We start from the raw sequence: 21,284 nt of genomic DNA on the forward strand, positions 1-21,284 counted from the left end.
TTTATTGACGAGCTTGGCTGCTGTTTCGATATACATGCAGCATTGTTATACTGGCTTACATAATAGTGGGTAACAATGCCTTCTTCACTGATGCAGGCGAGCTACGTTACTAGCTAATGCTTCTCGATTACGAACATAGTTGTTTTCTCCCTAGCAATGAACTAGCCAGCAGGTCAGCCAGTCTGACCACGTTGGACGCAACAACCAAGCTCCCAAGACAGAAAATGTGCTAATGCCAGCCAGACCGAAGCTGAAGTACCTAACCACATCGAAGTAGTTAGCTAGCTAGCTAAATACCGTACCGAAGTAGTTAACTAACGTTAGCCATTTTCTAAAGGGTGACGCGGTGCTAAACCAAGCTAGCTACAAAACAAAGACCAATGGCTGCATGCAAGTTATTGATTATGCGTTATAATTTCAACTTGAATGCCTTATCTATCTTTTCTGACTCACCCTAATGCCCTTCACAACCGTAACGTTGTCATTCTCGTCCGATTCAAAGGAGACGCGGCGGGTGCTGTTGTTACTTCCCATACCAGCAGAAGTATGCGAAAGCTGTCTGGGTAGATGCAATATGTTATTCAATCCACACTAAAACAATTTTAATACCAGAATCAAATCGCCAAGGCCTCACGCCTCGGCACACAGTACAAGTGCACTACCGGTCCCTGCCCTTCCCACTTGTGAACTCTTAAATAATCGTTGCTCCCATTGGATGGCTTGTGTCACCTTCTTGTGGAACATTGCTGCCTATTGGTTAGCTACCAACTGTTACGGAAGCAGTAGTAAAAATGATTGCTGCAGTTCGAGCTGTTCACATAAAGAGTCAGAGACCCGCCCCCTCTTCGTAGTAAATCTCTAGAACAGAAATGTGGTTGTGTACGATTTTGCTCGGCTTTCCGGAACCAAACAGTGTTTCTGCTTTTCCTGTTGACATTTGGAATTAATACATTAAATGTAGCCACTTTATAGAAAGTCTTATTTTTTTGTGTAGATCCAGAGATAACATACAGTTTACATACAACCCACTTATACAGTTAGATATTTAGTGAAGCACTTCAGCCTAAAATCCTTGCTCAAGAGTACAATGGTTGTACCTCCCAGATAGCAAACGACTCCAGGCCAAGTATGCTGGTGGAAGTTGCAAGCCCAATTCCCTGACGAGTATGGAATGCTCCGACTAGTATACTAATATCCCCAGTTCCCTGACTCATGTACTAGATGTCTGTATAGTATGCCCAATTCTCTGATGAGTATGCTTGACAGCTGTATGACATGCTGAATTTCCTGACTAGTATAATAATATTCCCAGTGCCCTGACTAGTATACTAGACTGCTGTATGGTATGCCCAATTATCTGATGAGTATACATGGATAGTTAAGTTTGGTCACTTTTGCTCTGTTTGTCCTTATCTTTGTTGTACAGGTAGCAGTTGAAATTGTACTTCCTTCTAGGGTCTTTCAGTGAACTTATCTCTGGTTATGGGTATGCACTTTGTTGTACGTCGCTCTGGATAAGAGCGTCTGCCAAATGCCAATAATGTAATGTAATGTAATGAGTATGCTCGACTGCTGCATGGCATGCTGAATTTCCTGACTAGTATAATAATATTCCCAGTTCCCTGACCAGTATGCTAGACTGCTGTATGGTATGCCCAATTCCCTGACTAGTATACTAATATGCCCAGTTCCCTGACTAGTATACTAGACTACTGTATGGTATGCCCAATTCTCTGATGAGTATGCTCGACTGCTGCATGGCATGCTGAATTTCCTGACTAGTATAATAATATTCAGTTCCCTGACTAGTATGCTAAACTGCTGTATGGTATGAGCCCTACAAGAATGCTCAGCTTTTCAGTTATTTTAGCATCTCATTTGTCTTACCATTAGTTATGGATTTTGTGATTCAGTAGCAGCTTTGATAATATTTGGCAGACATTTTCAACTCACACTAGGCTTTGGCTTCTGGGTATATTTGTTTATTTAGCTCAATACAGTGTGTCACTCAATCTGAATGGTATAATATATGTAGGCTATTGGATATTGCTGTCTGCTTTTTTTCCATAAACCTCTTCTCAGGGAATTGTACAGTTGGAAGCAGTCCATATGTAAAAGATAATAATATGGCTTAATAAAATACTGTAATTAAAAAAAATACTACATGGAAGTTATGAATGACACCAATAGAGCCCACGTATGCCTATACACATTCAGGGCACATGAAAGAACTGCAAGCCTTTCAAAGTGTATGATATAATGTACACTGCTTAAGAGGAAAACATTTTGACTCTCAGATGTTTCTTTCGTTCTGTTCACAGCAGGAAAAGTTGTGCCAGAAAAACAGGTAGGGATGGTAGCTCAGGTAGGGATGAGGAAAAAAAGAAACATAAACATTATCACACAGCTGGGAAGCAACCGTCCTTAACTCACACATAGCAGAAACACAAAACACATTACAGTTTTCTACTTCTGTGGTAATAGGTTTTTAGAGACACAAAGCCGAGGCTTTAACAGCAGTCATAACAAACAGCTTGTGATGCATTGATCCTGGGGAGTCTCTTAACTCCAGACCTGCAGGTATGTAAACATAAATTGCATCAAAACTACTTACTCTGGCCAGCTAAGTATTCATGATGCACTCCTGCAAAGCCCTAATATAATTCCGTTTTTAATAATCTGCAGAAATAAACACTTGAATATTTGTTTAGTTTTTTTGCAAGACTCTTGAAAGAAACTAGGGGCCTCATTTATAAATACTGCCAAAGAAAACACCAAGTGGGGGTTTTATGTTTCCCACTCTCTGTATATATTTTTATTACCAATATCTTTTCCCTAACTCCATATTTTCTGATAAAAACAAGCCATAATTTTTGCCATAATATACCAACTCACAATAATAACACAATAAATGTACACTCAGTGAGCACTTTATTTGGTATTTATTACTTATTTTTTAGACTTATTTGTCTTCTGCAACTGTAGCCTATCCACTTTGTGTGTTGTGTGTTCAGAGATGCTCTTCTGCATACCACTGTTGTAATGCAGGTTAATTCTTGAAGCACTCATACTATTTTAAAAACCCACATGGCTGCTTTAATCTTACTCATTGAGCGAGCCAGCTAGAGCGTGACAATTTGTCTTTGACTTTTCATTCAAATTAAGCACTTTCGCTTTGAATCTCACAAAGCTACCAATGTAATTATAATCAATGAACAACAGAAATGTTAAACCCCAAAAGATGATTGGCTCAAAGAAACAAGAGCAATTACTTTGTTGTGGTTCATGTCTGGGTCATCACCCATTGTAATCTTTAAAAAAAGACCTTGGAATATCTGCCTTCATTTCAGGTCTTTTTTCTGCATAACAAATGCAGAATTCTTCATTACCGTAACACCACTGCTCCAGCCGACCATCCCACCCCAGGACCATCACCCCCAGATGCTTCATATATCCCACCCTGAACTGATCAGATGGATTGAATATTAACCTGAGTATATATTGACCATGTTTCTGTGGACTCACCCATTGACCTGGCCAGAAGAGGATGGGCTCCCTCAGTTGAGTCTGGTTTCTTCCAAGGTTTTTTTTCTTACATACCATCCCAGGATCTTCCCCCTCACCACCACTGTCATGTCTGGCTTGCAGTTTGGTGGTTTTAAGTCAGGATATACTGTGAACAGTCTCCAATGTTTTCACCTAAACATCACATAAACACTATAGAAAATGACCGCTATCTCAATAGTGTTTTCCTTGCAGAGGGAGGTGCACAGAGTATTAAAAATAAGAGTGCCAATAATTAATAATAATATTAATAATTGGCAACTATCTTTTAGAATACAAGAATGCAGTTTTCATACATATGTGCGCATACAATATTGAGCATTAGCTGTATCTTTTGTGCTTATCTTTATGAAGGCTGCTAAATGTGTTTGAATGGCACTGTTTACCATAAACAGTAATTCATTCATTCATTCATTCATTCATTCATTCATTCATTCATTCATTCATTCTCCTAACCCGCTTATCCTGAACAGGGTCGCATGGGGGCTGGAGCCTATCCCAGCGTACATTGGGCGAAAGGCAGGAATACACCCTGGACAGGTTGCCAGTCCATTGCAGGGCACACACACCATTCACTCACACACTCATACCCACGGGCAATTTAGACTCTCCAATCAGCCTAACCTGCATGTCTTTGGGCTGTGGGAGGAAACCGGAGTACCCGGAGGAAACCCACGCAAGCACAAGGAGAACATGCAAACACCGCACAGAGCGGCCCCGGCCGACGGGGATTCGAACCCAGGACTTCCTTGCTGTGAGGCAGCAGTGCTACCCACTGCACCATCCGTGCCGCCCATAAACAGTGATAGAAAGATTTTTATGGAGCTGCTATTATTTCTAATTTTTCTATGCAGAAACAGTGCACTGATCCAAGGCCTGCGTGAATACACAGTAAGTATCAACGAGTGCCATGACAAATGCACATGTTTTCAAAACAAAACATAACATAAACATAATATTGATTTTAGCTACAGTATATAGCAGGGGAAAATAGAGATTTGTTTAAAGTCCTGAAATAAATATTGTATAAATGTATAACTGTCTAATATCTTACCAGCAGCAATCTATCAGGCCTCCATTGCATAATACTTTCTGCTGACACAAGCCACAATTTCTAATATGGTTCTGTTCATATAACATTCCCTTCATATGGCATGAAGAAGCCAGGGCCAGGTTATTTCAATTAATATACCTGAAGGAGCTTTTTTTGAATAGGTTATTTTTCAATTTTTCAATTTAAGGAGATCGATGGATGCTTTAATGAAAGCAAAAGAAACAGTTTGCCCTGTGTGCTGCATACTGTACGTTACAGTATGGTCCAAACATGTTGAAGAGGTGGTATGTGCAGTCACAGGTATATTGGCACAGATTGTCTAATTCATTGTCGCCCTTGCTGTCTGCATCATAAAACAATCTTTTCAGGGTTTACATGTGAAATTATAGGAGATAAATTTGATCTAAATGTGTTTTTGCATGCTGTATTCTTGTTGGCATGAAAAATTATACATCTTTGAAAGCAATCATATTAATCCTTTGGTCATCATTAGAGTGACGAGAAAGACGAAGGGCATTCAACATTTTCTGTTGAATGAAATAACATCATGTGCACGTCCTTATATGTCCACAGTAATTATTTTTCCACTGTGCCCTGCAATTTGCTGCAATGATTGGATGTTAATAGTAGCTGAAGTGGATATAGGCTGATGGGGAGAGAAATAATTGGGAGACTGGAACATTTCTTATGATGTAATTGGCAGGAAATCATGCAGGAGAAGAGAAAGCAGGAGAAGAGGAAGATTAGGAAGATGCACAAAATAACTAAAGATCAGGACTTTTTCGCAACGGAAGCTGTCCTGGGTCAAATACAACGATTGTTTTGGATTCAAATACTTCTATGCCTTAATGAGCTTGTCTGGTGTATTGGAATGGAACCTTTGAAATACTATCAAAAAGTGCAAATCCCAACTTCTTGTCCTCTTGGTTGACTCAATTGCACCAGGCAAGATCAATTGGGCACAGAAAAGTATTTGAATCCAAAACAATTATGCATTTGACCCAGGTCTGGTGGCTGAGGCACGTATCAAAGGATGCAGAAGTTAATGTTTGTGAGAACAGAAAGCTGTGGTCAATTGATATAATCCTTGAAAAGTGGTATGTGGGCCTACACCCTTCCAACCAAGTAGCTTGCTTTAGAATTAATATACTGTACATGTACCAGTATGTATTCACAAAATAGCAAGAGGTGAAACAATTTTGGGAAGTATTTTGCACATTTACCTTCATAGATAATAAATTCCTGATCTTTTACCAAAATGCATTTCAACACAATTTGTCTCAAGTGCAGTGCAACTAAAGATAGCAAGAAAACATTTTTAACTGAATTTGTGGTTCTCCAATGCAACCATAGTTAGTCTTTAGCTGAAGGATTGTGGAGAGAAAAGACCAGTGACACTTCTAGTATGTGCACTCTCAAATTAATGGGGAGGTTTATGTGATGCTCCAACAAATATGATTAAGGATACCGGACTGATACAATACTGTACGTTACATGCTGAAATGTAAAAAATGGGAAGGGGGGCAGGGGTGTTAAAGCAGAAGACCATAAGCAACTGGGAATAACAATATAACGCATTCGCAGAATAAATACAAAGATGATGCTTAATCTATCCCAAACAAACTATTTTGTGTCTTAGCTAACATTGATAATTTTGTTATACATTTAAATAATTTAAACGTTTTGGTGCAGTGATTTGAACTGTATTGCAGAATTTGACTATACATATACAGTATACTGTATATTGTTTGAATCTTGAGGTGGCAATATAAAAACACACTTGCCAGGTTGTAATGTTGCATCATTTTTTATTTGGCTACTTGGTACTGGCAGACAGAATATAACATGTATTTGTTACAGTATGTGTCAGAAATGTATTTACGAATTAATCTGTGCAGTTGATACAAAGTAGTATACATTGCAGTTGTCTGTATGGTTTTATTATGCATTTATTCAATGAAAACTCAAATCAAGTGTTTATCTATGGAGCGATATCATTACCAGACATGGTGTTTTAGGAAATATAATGACACAGAATATACTGTGACTGCTCTTGATACTATATGTGACAGGAATTATAATGAACTATGAAACAGACTTATTCAGATTTTGAGCAACATAGATTAAACCACTTCCGTGTGTCATCCTGCAGATCATTGAAGGTGGAAGCATCCATGTGCATCGTATAAATAGTTATATACGGATGAAATCCATTAAATAACAAGTGGAGGACTCACTGATTTCACATTTACATATGTGAATGACTGTAATGGAAGTGTTGTCAGTCGCAGCTGATTCCATTTGGCAAGCACTGTATTAAAACCAAAAATACCCTCCACATGGATTTGTGACTTCAATCAATTCTGATACCCAGACAAATAATTGCTAGCGCAGATGTATTACCGTCTGAAATATGACCTCTGTTGTGTGTCATTGAAAAAGGGGTGCAGATTATCAGCGGTGATGAGACAATCACTGCAGGGGGAAAATGATAAGAACCTCAAAATTAAACTTGGACCAGGGAAGCTCCCCACGGTAGGAAAACAAGTTGACATCTGTGACATTGTGATTGTTTCTCCCGTGCGGTGGACACAAAGATCGGCCCACCACAATGTTATCTCAGCAGTCAGCAGCCACATCAATCAGCATGCTGATGGCCCGATCGACCCTTCCTCCTGAATCGATGTGTCTGACATCATCTTTCCTTTTCTACAGCAGAGGTCCCGACAGTTATACAATGACGCCTCCAAACACAGCACTATTCACTATTTAGACTTTTCTTCCCAATAGAGCACTTTCACCTCTACTTTCACCTTCTCTATCACTCTTGCTCTAAAAAGACAAATATAATGGAAAATACAGTTAGTGAGTGGCAGTTATAGATCATTTGACATGTAACCGAATACTTTTAAAATGTGTCGGCAACCTTATTACACCAAACAGATGAAAAGGGCTTCATATGTGTGTGCCCAGGGACATTGGATGGTCACTGTGAAGTCAGTGATTTCTTTTGTATGTTTGTGTTGCCCTATACAAAGAATGTGTTGTCTGTAACTGTAAATGTAGGCTATTTTTATAGTAAGTGAATATTTTTATATCTGAAAAACATAAAATAACACTACTATATGGTTTCCATGCTGAAAATTCAAGCTCAAAGCCAAAACTGTGCTTTTGACGCTTCTAGTTGGTTCTAGTTGGTTGACCAGGTGTTCACCAGCTGGTCAGCAAGTCCACCAGTTTGGTCACTCAACCAGCTTAACCATCTTTAACAAGCGTTAATCTGCCACAGACCAGCATTTACCACCACAGACCAGCACTTACCACCACAGGCCAGCAAAACTGGTATTAGCTGGAATTCTCAGCAGGTTTATTGTTATTTTCCACAATACACTCATAATAATTTCAAATTAATTGCTTTGTCAACAATCTGTTTCATTATCCTATGGTTATTTAAAAAAGTATATTATTATAATAATATACATATACTATTACACTATTATTATGTCATTACTATGCTATGACTCCCGAATGAAGAACTTGGTCATGAAAGAAAGCTAATTTCCTGAATTAGGAGAGCCAAACTCAGACCCTGTCTTTAGGTTTTTGTGGTTCCCATTTATGATATTAATGACATCGGTCATTCCTGGTCTGGATATAAAACAAATCTCATAAATCACCCATGCATTGACAGGTGAACCAACAGTGTATGTTTTACCTTTAAGAAGGAGCTCTTGCTTATGTTTCTTGCTTGTTGTTCAGACCTGATACTGTCTAGTTTAAATGGGCTATGCAAACTCATCCAACTGTCGGTATATATTCAGACTCAGACATTTGAAAAGGTTTGCACATTTAAGCTGATACATTGAAACATATTCCCTGGAAGTGAACACTTTAAGATCACAAATATGTGATAAGAATCTTGTTATTTGAATGCTGATTATTACTACAAGTAATTGAAAGCACTAGAGTTCATAAAATAAATAAAGAAATGAAAAAACATTCCTGAAACCTAAGGGTTAAGCTTTCATTCGATCTTTTCAATGTTTATAGTCATGCTCATAAAATTATACAACATTCTACCGCAAATCTTTTTACGCAAATTCTTCCCTTGATAATAATAATCCTTCTCTTTCGTGGCCGTTCAAAAAAGAAAAAAACCCTGCATCTGCGAATCCCTGAACAACGCACAAGCTGATTTCTCAACCGCACCTGCTAGTGATAATCAGAAGAACGCATGTGATTGGGCGTCTTCTGTTCTTTCATTGGTCTGTTACAACCACACGGTTGGTTGTCGTCGTGTTTGGGTGCAGCGGCTGAAAAAATGGCAGCTGATACAGGGAGATACAGAAGTGCAGTGAGTAAAAGCAAGGATCCTTCGGGATTGCTCATCTCCGTTATCAGGTATGAAAGACGAGTCGATAAAGACAGATTGAAATGCATCATTCTTGATGTTTGAAGAGAGCCCCACGTCATCTATTTACTTTTAATACGCTGGGTTGTCGGCCGGATTTAGAATCACATCCTGTTGTGTCCAGTATTTTTGCCTAGGAACACCCATTTTTTAGCTGGATTGCTAGCTAGTTGACGTTGAAGACGTAACATCTAATAACTGTATAATGCACACACGTCAGTTTCATATATAATGCTCAGTGCCAGCTAGTTATTGCTACAGTATTTAGCAAAGTCACCGTTACGTTGAAGTGTGTAATGCGCAGTAACAACACACCTAAATGAGTTTGACTGCTAACGTGGCTAGCTAAACAGCGAATGAACAACAATGAACTGAAACGACGAAACACTGGTCTCTTTTTATTTTATTTTTGAAACATCGTATGACAGCTGAGCCCATATTGATAATATTGATTTTCCTCTTGTCCGTTTTAAGAGTGAAGGACTAGTGTATGGCTTCGCAGGGGATGAGTGCATTCCATGTTCCTCCGATTTTATTTAAGAACTTTTTATTACTTACTGAGAGTTTATATGTCGTTGCTGACAGAATTGTAATGTCTTATTTTGCCTTGAGGACGCTAGAGTGTTGTAGCGTGAAATTGCATGTGTGCTGTTAATTTCAGCGTCTGCTGCTCTCTTCCCATATCCTGCTCTGAGCAGATTCTCCCGGTGTGTGTTGTCATTGGCCATCTGATTGGCTAATTCTCGGAGGATATAAACTGCGTTCTCAAGTGCAGTCTCTTTGCTAGAGCAATTTCATTATTCTCTGCTGGGTGTCCAAAAAGGAACAAAATGACGAGATGGACCTGTGCCAACCCTCTCTAAAAGTTTAACGATCCTCGTCATGTTCAATAAAATATGTTTGCATGCCGTCATTGGTTTGCCTGACACGCATAACAGTGCTGACCGATGAACAGTTTGAATATTTTGTCTTGGTATTCCTGAGATCAGCTCATCGCATAGTAGAAGTTAAATAAGACATGATAAGAGTTGGAGAAATATTTGTCTAAATCTGAGTGACATGCATCAAAACAGGATGGGAAATTAAGACTCTCCATCAGCCAATTACTGGTAAAACTTTGACTGTGGCTGATAAGATTTTCTACTCAAGCGGCCACTTTAACAGGCACAGTAACCAGCCAGGTTGTGTGATATTGTAAGAAGTAATGTGGCTGGTAAAATGTTGAAAATGGCTGGTGAAATTCACATGACAGTGGGTGAAAAACGTTAATTTCATGCCTTGCTGCAAATGCTGTGCAGTCATGGTTGCTGGGGAGACGTCTCACTCCAGTCACCACTGGTGACCTGATATACTGGACGCACTCCTGTCCTTCTTGGGCATGTTTCTCGGTGTTTCTCTGGCTCTTGTAGTTTGTGCTACTCTCGCTATTACTGCTGCTGTTGTTGCTGTGTGTGTTTTTGTGATTATGGTGATGCTTATAATGTATGCAAATGAGTTATCTTCTACTGAAGTGTCGGAAGAAGTGGCTCTTCTGTATTAGTCTTCTTTCATCTGTGATCCGCAAACCATTATTTCAGGAGATCTCCCGTTCTCATTCCCATTGTGCTCCTCTCTTCAAACTGTCAAAATGTCTCTTTAGGAACTGATTGATACCAAAGAAAATATATTAAATAATTTCTTTACACACTTTTAATATTTTAGAGTAGAGTATTTTTTTGCTTGTTAAATTGGGGGGAAATACAGCTTTCTTAGTGTGCAGTCTGTTCATTTTATTTGCTATATTTGAAAGTAAATGGTATTGAAGCATACATTTGAGGCTGGATCTCATCTTTTATAAAAATATCCTTTCTCCTTTTCTCTCTGCTTACCGTCTGTAGCTGTCCATTAAGGTTTAAGTGGAAAGGCTGGGTCGGTCATTATCATTGTGCAGCACTTGGTGTAATCACTCTGTGCTAGCTGAATACAGAATAACAGGAATTATCTTGTCTGACACGATGAGGTGTGAGTTTGTTTTGAAGACAATAATCAGTCAATTTAAATGCCATTGAATTAGCAGTGGCAAAATTGTCTATAATGACAAGGGCTAGAACTTGAATGCTGGTTCCAAGGTGAAGTTTGACGAGAAGTAGGCCTCTTTAGTATTAGCCTCACCTCTCCCTGCCTGAATGATGAACAGTAAATCTGTGGTCATGGTTGGTCATATTTTGGTCTTCCCTCGGTCGCACCTGCAGGACCTTGTCGAGCAGCGATGATGTCCAAGACCGGGAGACGGAGAAGGGGCGGCTGGAGGACGCGTATGAGAACTGCGACCGCGCTTTGGATGAGCAGATCGTCCAGCACTACACCGAGCTAACCACCGCTATCCGTACCTACCAGAGCATCACCGAGCGCATCACCAGCTCCCGGAACAAGATCAAACAGGTGAGGAACATCTACATCCACACCCTCAATGTAAAACGTGATAGACAAGATGAAATTGGAAGTGCATCTCCATACAAACCTCCAAGAATATTTAAATCAAAAGGATGATTAATATTGCCTTGCCTATCTACCTGAGCCTCAAACTTCTGCAACAAAATCAAAATAAACCTGCCAGAGCAGAACAAACTCATAAGGTCAAGCACTCCTTCCAAATAACTATGACAGTCATCTCATAAATCCGAGTGCAGTCAAACAGTCCAAAGGCCACAGTGTGACACTATTCACAAACAACCAGTAGTTATCCCGAGGATGGCTCAGAGCCTAAGAGCCAGCTAGACTTAACATCGCTAACCCATCCCACAAAGCATCTGGGGGACTCTTGCCAGGCAGGAGACCCCTGAAAGACCACTGGGAAGTATGACCACCATCTCTTTCTGGCCCTATGATGTTGTCATCTGATAGGTTGAAGCTGAACTCTTTGGCAGTAAAAACAATGCCTGACAGAACTTTATTCTCTTTGTTTTCCGTGTTGATGACGCAAGTCCCTTTTCGGCCTTGTGTGAGCGAGATTGCATTACCCAGAGATGCTGAGTGAATAAGCTTTGCGGTTCGCGGTGCGAGCCAAACACGAGCATTAGGATTGATGTTTTGCCAGCGAAAGAAAGGGAAATGGAAAAAAACGGCATTCAAAATGCTAAACAAGCACTACATCCTGCGTAGAATCCTCCGTCTGCGAGGGGAAATTTCAGATCATTTACAAACTGGATGACACTTTCGCCGGAGTGCTGCTTTTCTCTCCGAGGCCCAACTCATTTTGAAATTAGACTTGGTGATGGAATACCACATCACGGCACTGCACGGGTATCGCTGTAGTATTGGAACGATCCATTTATTTTGTTGGACATTTTTTGGTTGAAGTTGAATGGAGTTTTAGAAACTGTTTCCTGGAGTTTGATAGAAAAAGTACTTTGAGTTCCTTTGAGGAATACGTTTTGATGCACACTTAAAAATCCATACTTCTGAAGACATCTCTTGTTCTGTCATTGCACAATGCAATCCTGACATTATTTTTCTTAAAAGGACAGCGGACAGTCCGAATGCCTTTCATATTTGTTATCGCTTTCTTCAGACAGGGAGTAAGCGGAGAGAGTGTAGGCGCAGGAGGGGTCACAGTGTAGAAAGTGCTGTGGCGGCTGCTGGAAACCCCAGTGGCACATTGAAATCACTGTAGACCAGTGGACCACCCCCTGCTCCTGGAGATCTGCCATCCTCTTGATTTTCACCCCAACCCTAACAAAACGCGCCTCATTCAACACCTAGAGATCTTCTTGAGCTGCTAATTTGTAGAATCAGGTATGCCAAATTAGGGTTGGAGTGAAAATCTACAGGATGGTAGGATCTCCAGGAACAGGGTTTAAATCTGTAATCTATATATCACTGTAAGCAACACTCTTTCAGGTTGCAGGGGGCTGGTAAAGGCCCTTACCAGAAGAGCAGTGGGGATTACAGGTTCATGTCTGGGCCTAGTAGCCGACTCTGACCTGGAGTCTGGAGCAGAAGGACATGGATGTTTTAGTCCGCTGGCCACATCCCAAAATTCACCAGCTAATTTTACAGTTTCATCAGACAATTAGATGCTTAGAATAGAACAGCACCTCCCAGTGATGGGTGGTTACCTGCCAAAGTGGCTGGTAGAGTAGACCGTTGTAGCAGCCACAAATACACTTTACCAGCATTTGACTTATGGTTGGTTTTGGTTTCCCACCCCGATTACATTACACTCCACTGAATTATGTTACATTACATTTCACTGTTACATTTCAAAACACTTCATTGTTTTACACTGTATCCATTTATACAGCTGGATATATCCTGAAGTTCAGGTTTAGTACCTTGCTCAAGGGTACAATGGCAGAGTCCTGGGAATCAAAACCTTAAGTTAAGCCAGTTTCTTCGCCATTATACTACACTGCTGTGGTATATAGTACAGGATACGTCCTAGACTGTTGGATATACAGTAGTTATTGACTTGGCGGTGATTGCGTTGAAGAGCAAACACGCTTCAGAGCTGTGCCTCTCGCCTGGAGGTGATGCCGATTCTCGAGGCGCCGTCGGCATTTCAATTTGGGGAGCTGTAAATTGGGAAGTGCTGTTCTAACACGAAGCAAGATTTGTACCAGTTTCCCATTTCAGTCAGAGGTTAGGATGCGGCATCATCCAAATGTCATGTTCATTATCCTCGTCTCCAGTGGGCAGTCTCTGCGTCAGGCTCTCGTGAACGTTTCTCTCCAGACCTGGCAGCAGTCGGACACAGTCTTAGGAGCTCCTTTCGCACCACTGTGTGAAATGGAGAACGGAAAATTCCGTCCAGTCCATCTGCCTTTGGCAGAGTCATGCCAAGTCCTCTATTACTGCCATTATAGTCCAATATGGTCATGGTAGAACATAGAATGTGCTGCTTTAGAATTGTCTGCTTCGGTTAACCCTTTCAGTCCCAAGCCCAATTTGAAGTGGCGACGCCCAAATCTCAAGGGGTTTGGTTGTGAAAGTTGAGAGAATTTAGTAAGGTTTTAATAGGACCTCAAAATGATAATATAGCAGTCATTTTGATTGGTTAAAAAGATATAAGGTTGCTTGGCATTTTATGGTAGTTACGCTTGAGTGCTATATGGCACTCTTGGGACTGAAAGGGCTCAGGCACATTTGTTTTAGTGCAGGGCTACATAACCCCGTTCCTGGAGATCTCCCCTCCTGGAGATTGTCATTTCAACCCTAATTTGGCACACCTAATTAGTAGCTCAGTGTGATCTCTAACTGTTGAATGAGGTGTGTTAGGGGGTTGTTAGGGTTGGAGTGAAAACCTACTGGACTGTAGATCTGTATGAACAGGGTTGATCAGCCCCGTAATATAGGCACTGCCCCATGTGACAGGTCTAACGACAATAATCAGCTGGTTAGCTTACCGCCAGCTGGAGGTTTCAACAGCAGGACTTAATGGCAGGTCTAGTGGACGGATGAGCCCCCCTGGTCTGGGATTGGATCAGTGCTCGCTGTGGCTGGTGACCCCGCAGGGTGATTGTATCATTGGCGGGAGCATTGTGCTGGGTTAGGCAGTGTTCTGTTGACTGGAATCTGCATTTTTTCGGTCCCCAGCGACCCCTGCTGGTTAGTCGGGTGCCGGCAAGTCCGTCTGTTGAGATGGACATAAAGTGCGAAAGGAATTGTGCAGCTGGCAAGGACTTGATGATGAGGCCGAGACGACGAGATAATCTGCTGACTGGTGTTTCCCTGGATGTACGTGCCCATGCGAGCCAAGAACCATACACGTGCACGAAAATGTGTGCACTTCAATCACAGTGTTCCTGTATTGATTGGAACTTGTACAATCCAATTAAAATGGAATTACAAATGGCCTGCTTGTTTTTCCATTATTTAAGTAGTTCTCTGTTTTCTTTTTTGTAATCTCAGCTATTTCCGACCTTCAGCTATGTTCAGCCGTTTTATTTCTTGTAGTGAAATCAGGCTATATCTTGTAGGTGGCACTGTTGACAAATTAATTTGAAAAGTGTGAAATGAAATTAGGGGTTGTTGGGTGGCTCATCCTGTTAAGGTGCTGCTCTCAAGCACAGATGGGCCCCACACTGTGGAACTGAATCCACACCGTGCCCGGGTAAATGTGACCTGGAGCTTTGCAGGGAAACGCACTGCTGGCCTGGCATTACAAGGATGGGAGGGTGGGACGATCGGTTGGGACCATCACACACTGTTCGATGCACACAAAATGTCTTCCTGTGACTTGTGTGTGTTCGAATCCGCCATGCCATCCACGCTCTGATGAGGATGACGTCAGGCGTTCTCCTAAATCAATAGCAGAGATTGTGAAATGAATCAAGATCCCGGACATTCAGAAGTATCCATGGATAACAAACTTGATGTGTTATTTGTCCTTAGCGTGGGATAGCATTTCTTGACAAGATTCTGCGACGGCACCTATTTGAAGGGATAATAAAATGCCTTCATCGAAGGCTGCCATTTACGGACAGTTACTCGCAATTTACCAAATTTCTGAAGCTTTGACTGAAAGAATAAGTCGCCCGTCACTTTGACAGACAAGAAAATGAATCGTGACCAATGACACGATCATGAGTTGTAACCAATAATAAAAATGAAATGCAGACTTGCTTGAGAGCTCATATGTGCAATTTTTTTGCAGAAAGAATTCACAAGAGTATGAACACTCCAGGTCCCGTTTCTTGAGGTGACGGAGGTGAAAGGGTCATCTCCGGCCAGCAGTGTTTGGAGTGCGGTTTAGCGAGCCCAGTTGCCCTGGAAGAAGCCGGTGCCGACCCCATTGAGACGCTGCTTGTCACGCTAGCATAGAAAGGTCAGGGGAACGGCCAGAGGTCAGGGGAACGGCCAGAGTCCAGGGGAACGGCCAGAGTCCAGGGGAACGGCCAGAGGTCAGGGGAACGGCCAGAGGTCAGGGGAACGGCCAGAGGTCAGGGGAACGGCCAGAGTCCAGGGGAACGGCCAGAGTCCTGGGGAACGACCCGAGTCCAGGGGAACGGCCAGAGTCCTGGGGAACGGCCAGAGTCCAGGGGAACGGCCAGAGTCCAGGGACACGAGTAGAGGCCCACCCTGCTCAGCTTCAGCTCTCATACATATATGCGAAGGTTACTGGGTTGTTTGGCTGTCGGCTCAAAAAACCTCCCAAAATGTAGCTCACTGCTTAGTTTTTATTCATTGTCATACAAAATGGTTAACAGACAGCAGATGACCACTGAGGCTCACAACTGCCTGTGAACAGGCCCAGGAGAATAAGTAACAAACATAATCATGCAAGATATACATAAATATTATGTTGGTATAGGTACTTAACAAGGAATGTTCTGGTTGGTAGAGTTTGGTATAAGGCTGGATGCAATTACAATCATCGCCGCTATAGTCTTTTTTTCATTTAATTATTCCTGATGTGGTAGTAAACGTCCAAACATCAGAGGCTGTGCGTTCCCAAGGAAATAAATGTCAACCCTTTTATGCATTGGGTGAAAAGACAGCAAATCAGCAGCAAGGCCTTGCAGCTTCCATGTGATTGACAAACACATGATCACGTGGAAACTGTATGCTGTCTTATCGACATCCTAGTTGGAGGCCTATGCTACTGTTGAGCATTCGGTAATCACACGTTCCCAGATTGCACCTCCTGACTCCTGTATCTTTTGCCACACACTGAAATTGTGTGCTACACATTGTTTATCGGTGTCGTTCTCGCGCTAATCTGTCCTGGTGAAGTGGGTTTAACAGTCTGGTCCCCCCAGGGTCCCCGCGCAGTCAAATTCAATCTGCGTTGTCTTGTTTTTCCTTCCCTTTGAAACTGTCATACTCTGTGTTCCCCATCCAGCTGGCAAGTGGGACTGGAAGGGGGGGGATTGTGGGAAGATGTGTGAAGCGAAAAACAAAAAAAAGACGGCAGAGCTGTGAAGGTGTCTCCGTCATGTACGGGAAGCGCTTGAGTAACGCCCCCCTCCCTCCAACTGACCTCCCTCAAAGGGCCCAGGAGAGCCCAACGTCATTGCGTGCCTCTCTCCCCCGATTTCACCGTCCTTCTCGCTGAGCCCTCTCTGGAGAAATGGGACATACCTCTTCACGTTTGGAAAGGGAAGCTTCCAGCGGGTATCGCTGGCCGTGCTACTGACACGTGCCGGCTAGGACTCGCGTGTCCTTTCCCCAGTGAGCTCCGCGCGGCCTCACCGAGAACGGCGGGTGAAACTGACCGTGATTGAAGGGCGTGATTTCCGCTCCGCGGCGCCGACACGTGGTTCTGTTTCGTTCCCGAGTCTTTTCAGAGTTAATCAGGGCGTTTGTTATGCAGCTCGTGTGCGCAGCTCAGCACGCAGGCAAATCTGGGGCTTCACTAAGCCAATCTGGGCAACTTCAGATGGTAGATTTGATGGCTACTGCCTCTAACTCACTCAATAAGTGTGTATAGGGCTTTCCATTTCTCCCAGATACACAGTCTCTATTGGGGAATGAGATGTGTGTGTGATGTTTAACTGAAACCCAAAAACTTATGCAGCCTTACTTTCCCTCACCTGGACCAAGACTTTCGAAAGAGATCGTTGGAGACTACTGAGTTTCTTCACTGCTTCTAGATCTGTGGAAATGCTGTAAAGATTCAATGCAGTTTTTGATTATTTATTATTGCTATTATTTTTAGTTTTGTTTGTTTTAGTGTTTGTATTTCTCTGGTGAAAAGGCAGTTTGTCATGCAGTAGATTGAAGGCTGCATCTCAAACTGCTGTTCAGTGCTAATATGCTAATTTCCTGCTGCCTCTCTGTTTCTGTTTCTAAAGGAGAGGTTCAGAAGAACTGTGTCCTGTAAGGAGTGTTGGGTATTTCTTGAAGCAGGATTATGGAGTTAGCTGCATAACTTGACAGAGTAAAACCCAGAACCCTTCCAAAGCTGGAGCATGGACTGAAGAAAAGCAGCTGTTACAGGCTTTACGCTGAACTGATCCAGCTAACTCCCTGATCCTGCTTCATGGTACACCCCCTGATCCTCCTGTGAGAGGAGAACACTCTCTCCTGCAGGTGAAGGACCTGCTGTCTCTCTCTCTCTCTCTCTCTCTCTCTCTCTCTCTCTCTCTCTCTCACAGGTGAAGGAGAACCTGCTGTCCTGTAAGATGCTGTTGCACTGAAAGCAGGATGACTCTCTATCTCTCTCACAGGTGAAGGAGAACCTGCTGTCCTGTAAGATGCTGTTGCACTGTAAGCGGGACGAGCTGAGGAAGCTGTGGATCGAGGGCATCGAGCACAAGCACGTGCTCAACCTGCTGGACGAGATCGAGAAAATCAAGCAGGTGCCGCAGAAGCTGGAGGCCTGCATGTCCAGCAAGCACTACCTGCACGCCACGGACATGCTGGTAAGAGTGTGTGTGTGTGTGTGTGTGTGTGTGTGTGTGTGTGTGTGTCTGCGTGTGTGTGTGTCTGCGTGTGTGTGTGTGTGTGTGTGTCGGTGTGTCTGTGTGTCTGTGTGTCTGCGTGTCTGCGTGTCTGCGTGTGTGCGCGTGTGTGTGCATGCCATTGACATGCTGGTAAGAGTGTGTATCTGTGTATCTGTGTGTCTGTGTGCGTGTGCGTGCCACTCACATGCTGGTTAGAGTGTGTGTCCGTGTGTGCACACGTGTGTGTGTGCGCGCGTGTGCATGGGGGAGCAGCAAAAAACACATTGCCCACCATAATAACCCATGCGAAACATCTGTGTGTGTTTGTCTGTCAAACTGGGAACCGCCCCCCGTCCACCACTGTAGCCCTCACTGCCTAATGAATTCTGAAGCATGAACACATTCCCCCATACCACACACACACACCCACACACACCCACACACACACACCCACCCAACATTCCCTGTGTTTTACGCTCACATTAATTGATGTAATTCTGACAGTGTTGCATGCTTCAGATCCCTGCATTTAAATTGAAATTATGATTCCCGTTCCTTTGTGTGGCGCGGCGCGGCGGCGGACGACGGGGCTGGTTAGCGTTCTCATTATCGCTCCGGCGGCTCTCCACCTGCTCCGGCTAATGCAGGAAGATCCGCTCCGCGGGGGGGAGAGGGGGGCTGGGAATTACAGCCGCTCCCCCCTGACGAGGTGACCGGTAGCGGAGCTGTGGCTGGTATTAAAGCTCCGGTGGAGAGATTATGCAGAACCAGTGCGGGGTATTGGCCGGTGAATATTTAATGTGCCGTGGCGCGGGCGTGAATGCCAGCTCCGCGCGTGCGTTTGCACAGGATAGGCTGCCCAGAAGACCACTGACGGCGGTTCATGTTTGGCATGTAGGCCAATCCCGATACCATATGCAACCCGCTCTGGGTGTTGCTTGTAGTCAAACTTTGTTTTAATTAATTGGCAGGTATTTTTACAGAGTACATCTTAATTTATTGCACACGGGAACCAAAACAAACATTAAAATTGATTTTCACTGATTGTTGACGCACGCCTTTTATGAGGCCCTGAACATAAATTAGATATACTTGATAGTAGGGAAAAGTATACTTTATTGCCTGTTGCACGCAGAAAAGAGTGTTGAAAGCACGTACATTACAGCCATGAATGCTCGCACGCAGACCACTGGAGTGGTTTCTGTATGAAAAGGGATGTTGTTTTTGGTGGTACACACAGACCTTGATTGATGGAAAGGTTAAGGATTCACAAGGCTGGACACCCTGTGTGTTTCTCTGTGTCCGTGTCTTTCGGGGAAAAGATTGAGCTTTTTCATCCCATCTGTCTATCTCAGGTTCTCTCTCCATCTCTCTTCCCTTCCTCTAACTTTGTCTTTCCCCTTCTTTCATTACATTCATTTCTTTTCTCATTCTCCCATTCTCCCTGCCTCCCTCTCTCTGTTCCTCTCTCCTCATCATAAATGGCCCATCACTCAGTACTGTGCTCATCTGTCAGTTGGGTTCTCCGTCCCTCTCTCTCACTCTCTCCCTCTCCCTCTCTCCTCACTCCTTCCCTCCTTCCCTCCTTCACTCTCTCTCCCTCACGCCTTCCCTCCCCCACTCCCTCGCTCTCTCCCTCTCTCTCCCTCTATCACTCTATCTTTCCCTCCCTCTCTATCACTCTACCTTTCTCCCTTGTGCTCTCTATCTCCCTTGCTCCCTCCCTCTCCCTCTCTCTCTCTCTGCCGCTTTCTCTCTCCCTCTCTCTCCCTCCCTCCCTCCCTCTCGGCCACAGTGCGAGGGGCCCAGAGGAGCTCGCTGAACACGCTGCAGAGACAAGAGTGACAAACTGTCATAAACAAAGCTAGCCCCTGCGCCACACACACACACGCACACACACCATACGCACACACACTCCCACCCACACGCACATATGACCACGAACACACTCACCATACACATGCACCATACACACAGCCACAAACACACACACTCACCATACACATACACATACACATACACATACAGACACACCCTACACACACACACACACACACACACACACACACACACACACACACGCGACCACAAACACACTCACCATACACGTACACACACAGACTCACCATACATGTACCCCCCACACACACACACACACACACATACTCAAACACACTCTTTGTACACACACACGCACACATGAACACAGACAGACTCGCGCGCACACACACACACACGCATACACACACGCATACATACACACACACAGACACACACACAAACACACTCTTTGTACACACATACACGCATACATACACACACACACAGTCTCCCTCTGTGCTCCCCAGCTGAAGGGGGCTGATGAGGGGTCTCTAATGTGCAGGAGACTTCATTTCTGTGATTAGTTCGACAGCATGAGCTCCCTAACGATGTTAACCAACCCATCGTTCCTCGTCCTGCCTGGCTGGTAATGAGACACGCATACATACACACACATACAACAGACCGATATACACACACACACACTCATTTTATTATTACAGGGCATGGGATGATGTATAGCATTAGCGAGTTTCGCAACTAATGCACACCTCATTTGCATCTGCACACACTTGACCCTAGCACCCCCACCCACCCCAACCTCCCACGACCCCCTTCTCCGCCACGGAGAAGCAACAAGAAGCTGAAATGGCTCTCCGGAGTGCTATCATTTAATTATTAGTACCTTCTAATAGGAAAAAATAATAATTTACTGGTGCAAAGATTTATTAAATGTAAACATACAAGTTCCGCCGGGTAATGATGAAATGGTGAGAGGGTCTGCTGGCGAGGCTAATGTTCTGAGGAGAGCCGCCATTCGCTGGGCAGCCAATGTCCGTGCGTATTTTTT

General features: G+C 43.4%; 2 protein-coding genes across 6 annotated transcripts in view; one reads left to right on the plus strand and one right to left on the minus strand.

Annotated features, from left to right (window-relative positions):
- The window catches only part of chchd3a (coiled-coil-helix-coiled-coil-helix domain containing 3a), a 71,602-nt gene extending 70,847 nt beyond the window's left edge, over positions 1-755 (minus strand). For 2 of the 5 annotated variants that reach the window (XM_061252653.1, XM_061252652.1), the window contains exon 1: positions 454-752. In XM_061252653.1, coding sequence (XP_061108637.1) covers positions 454-534 — 81 coding nt within the window. In that variant the 5' untranslated portion in view covers positions 535-752. Of the gene's footprint in view, positions 1-453 lie in introns of all 5 variants that reach the window. The other 3 variants (XM_061252654.1, XM_061252656.1, XM_061252655.1) reach the window with 3 other exon arrangements.
- An 8,138-nt stretch (positions 756-8,893) lies between these two features.
- The window catches only part of exoc4 (exocyst complex component 4), a 155,824-nt gene continuing 143,433 nt past the window's right edge, over positions 8,894-21,284 (plus strand). The window contains exons 1-3 of the mRNA XM_061253074.1: positions 8,894-9,019; positions 11,261-11,450; positions 18,179-18,373. Of these exons, the coding sequence (XP_061109058.1) occupies positions 8,940-9,019; positions 11,261-11,450; positions 18,179-18,373 (465 nt within the window). The 5' untranslated portion in view covers positions 8,894-8,939. The remainder of the gene's footprint in view (positions 9,020-11,260; positions 11,451-18,178; positions 18,374-21,284) is intronic.

This window comes from Conger conger, chromosome 8 (genome assembly GCF_963514075.1).
Source record: "Conger conger chromosome 8, fConCon1.1, whole genome shotgun sequence".
In the NCBI taxonomy this organism is placed as follows: Eukaryota; Metazoa; Chordata; class Actinopteri; order Anguilliformes; family Congridae; genus Conger; species Conger conger.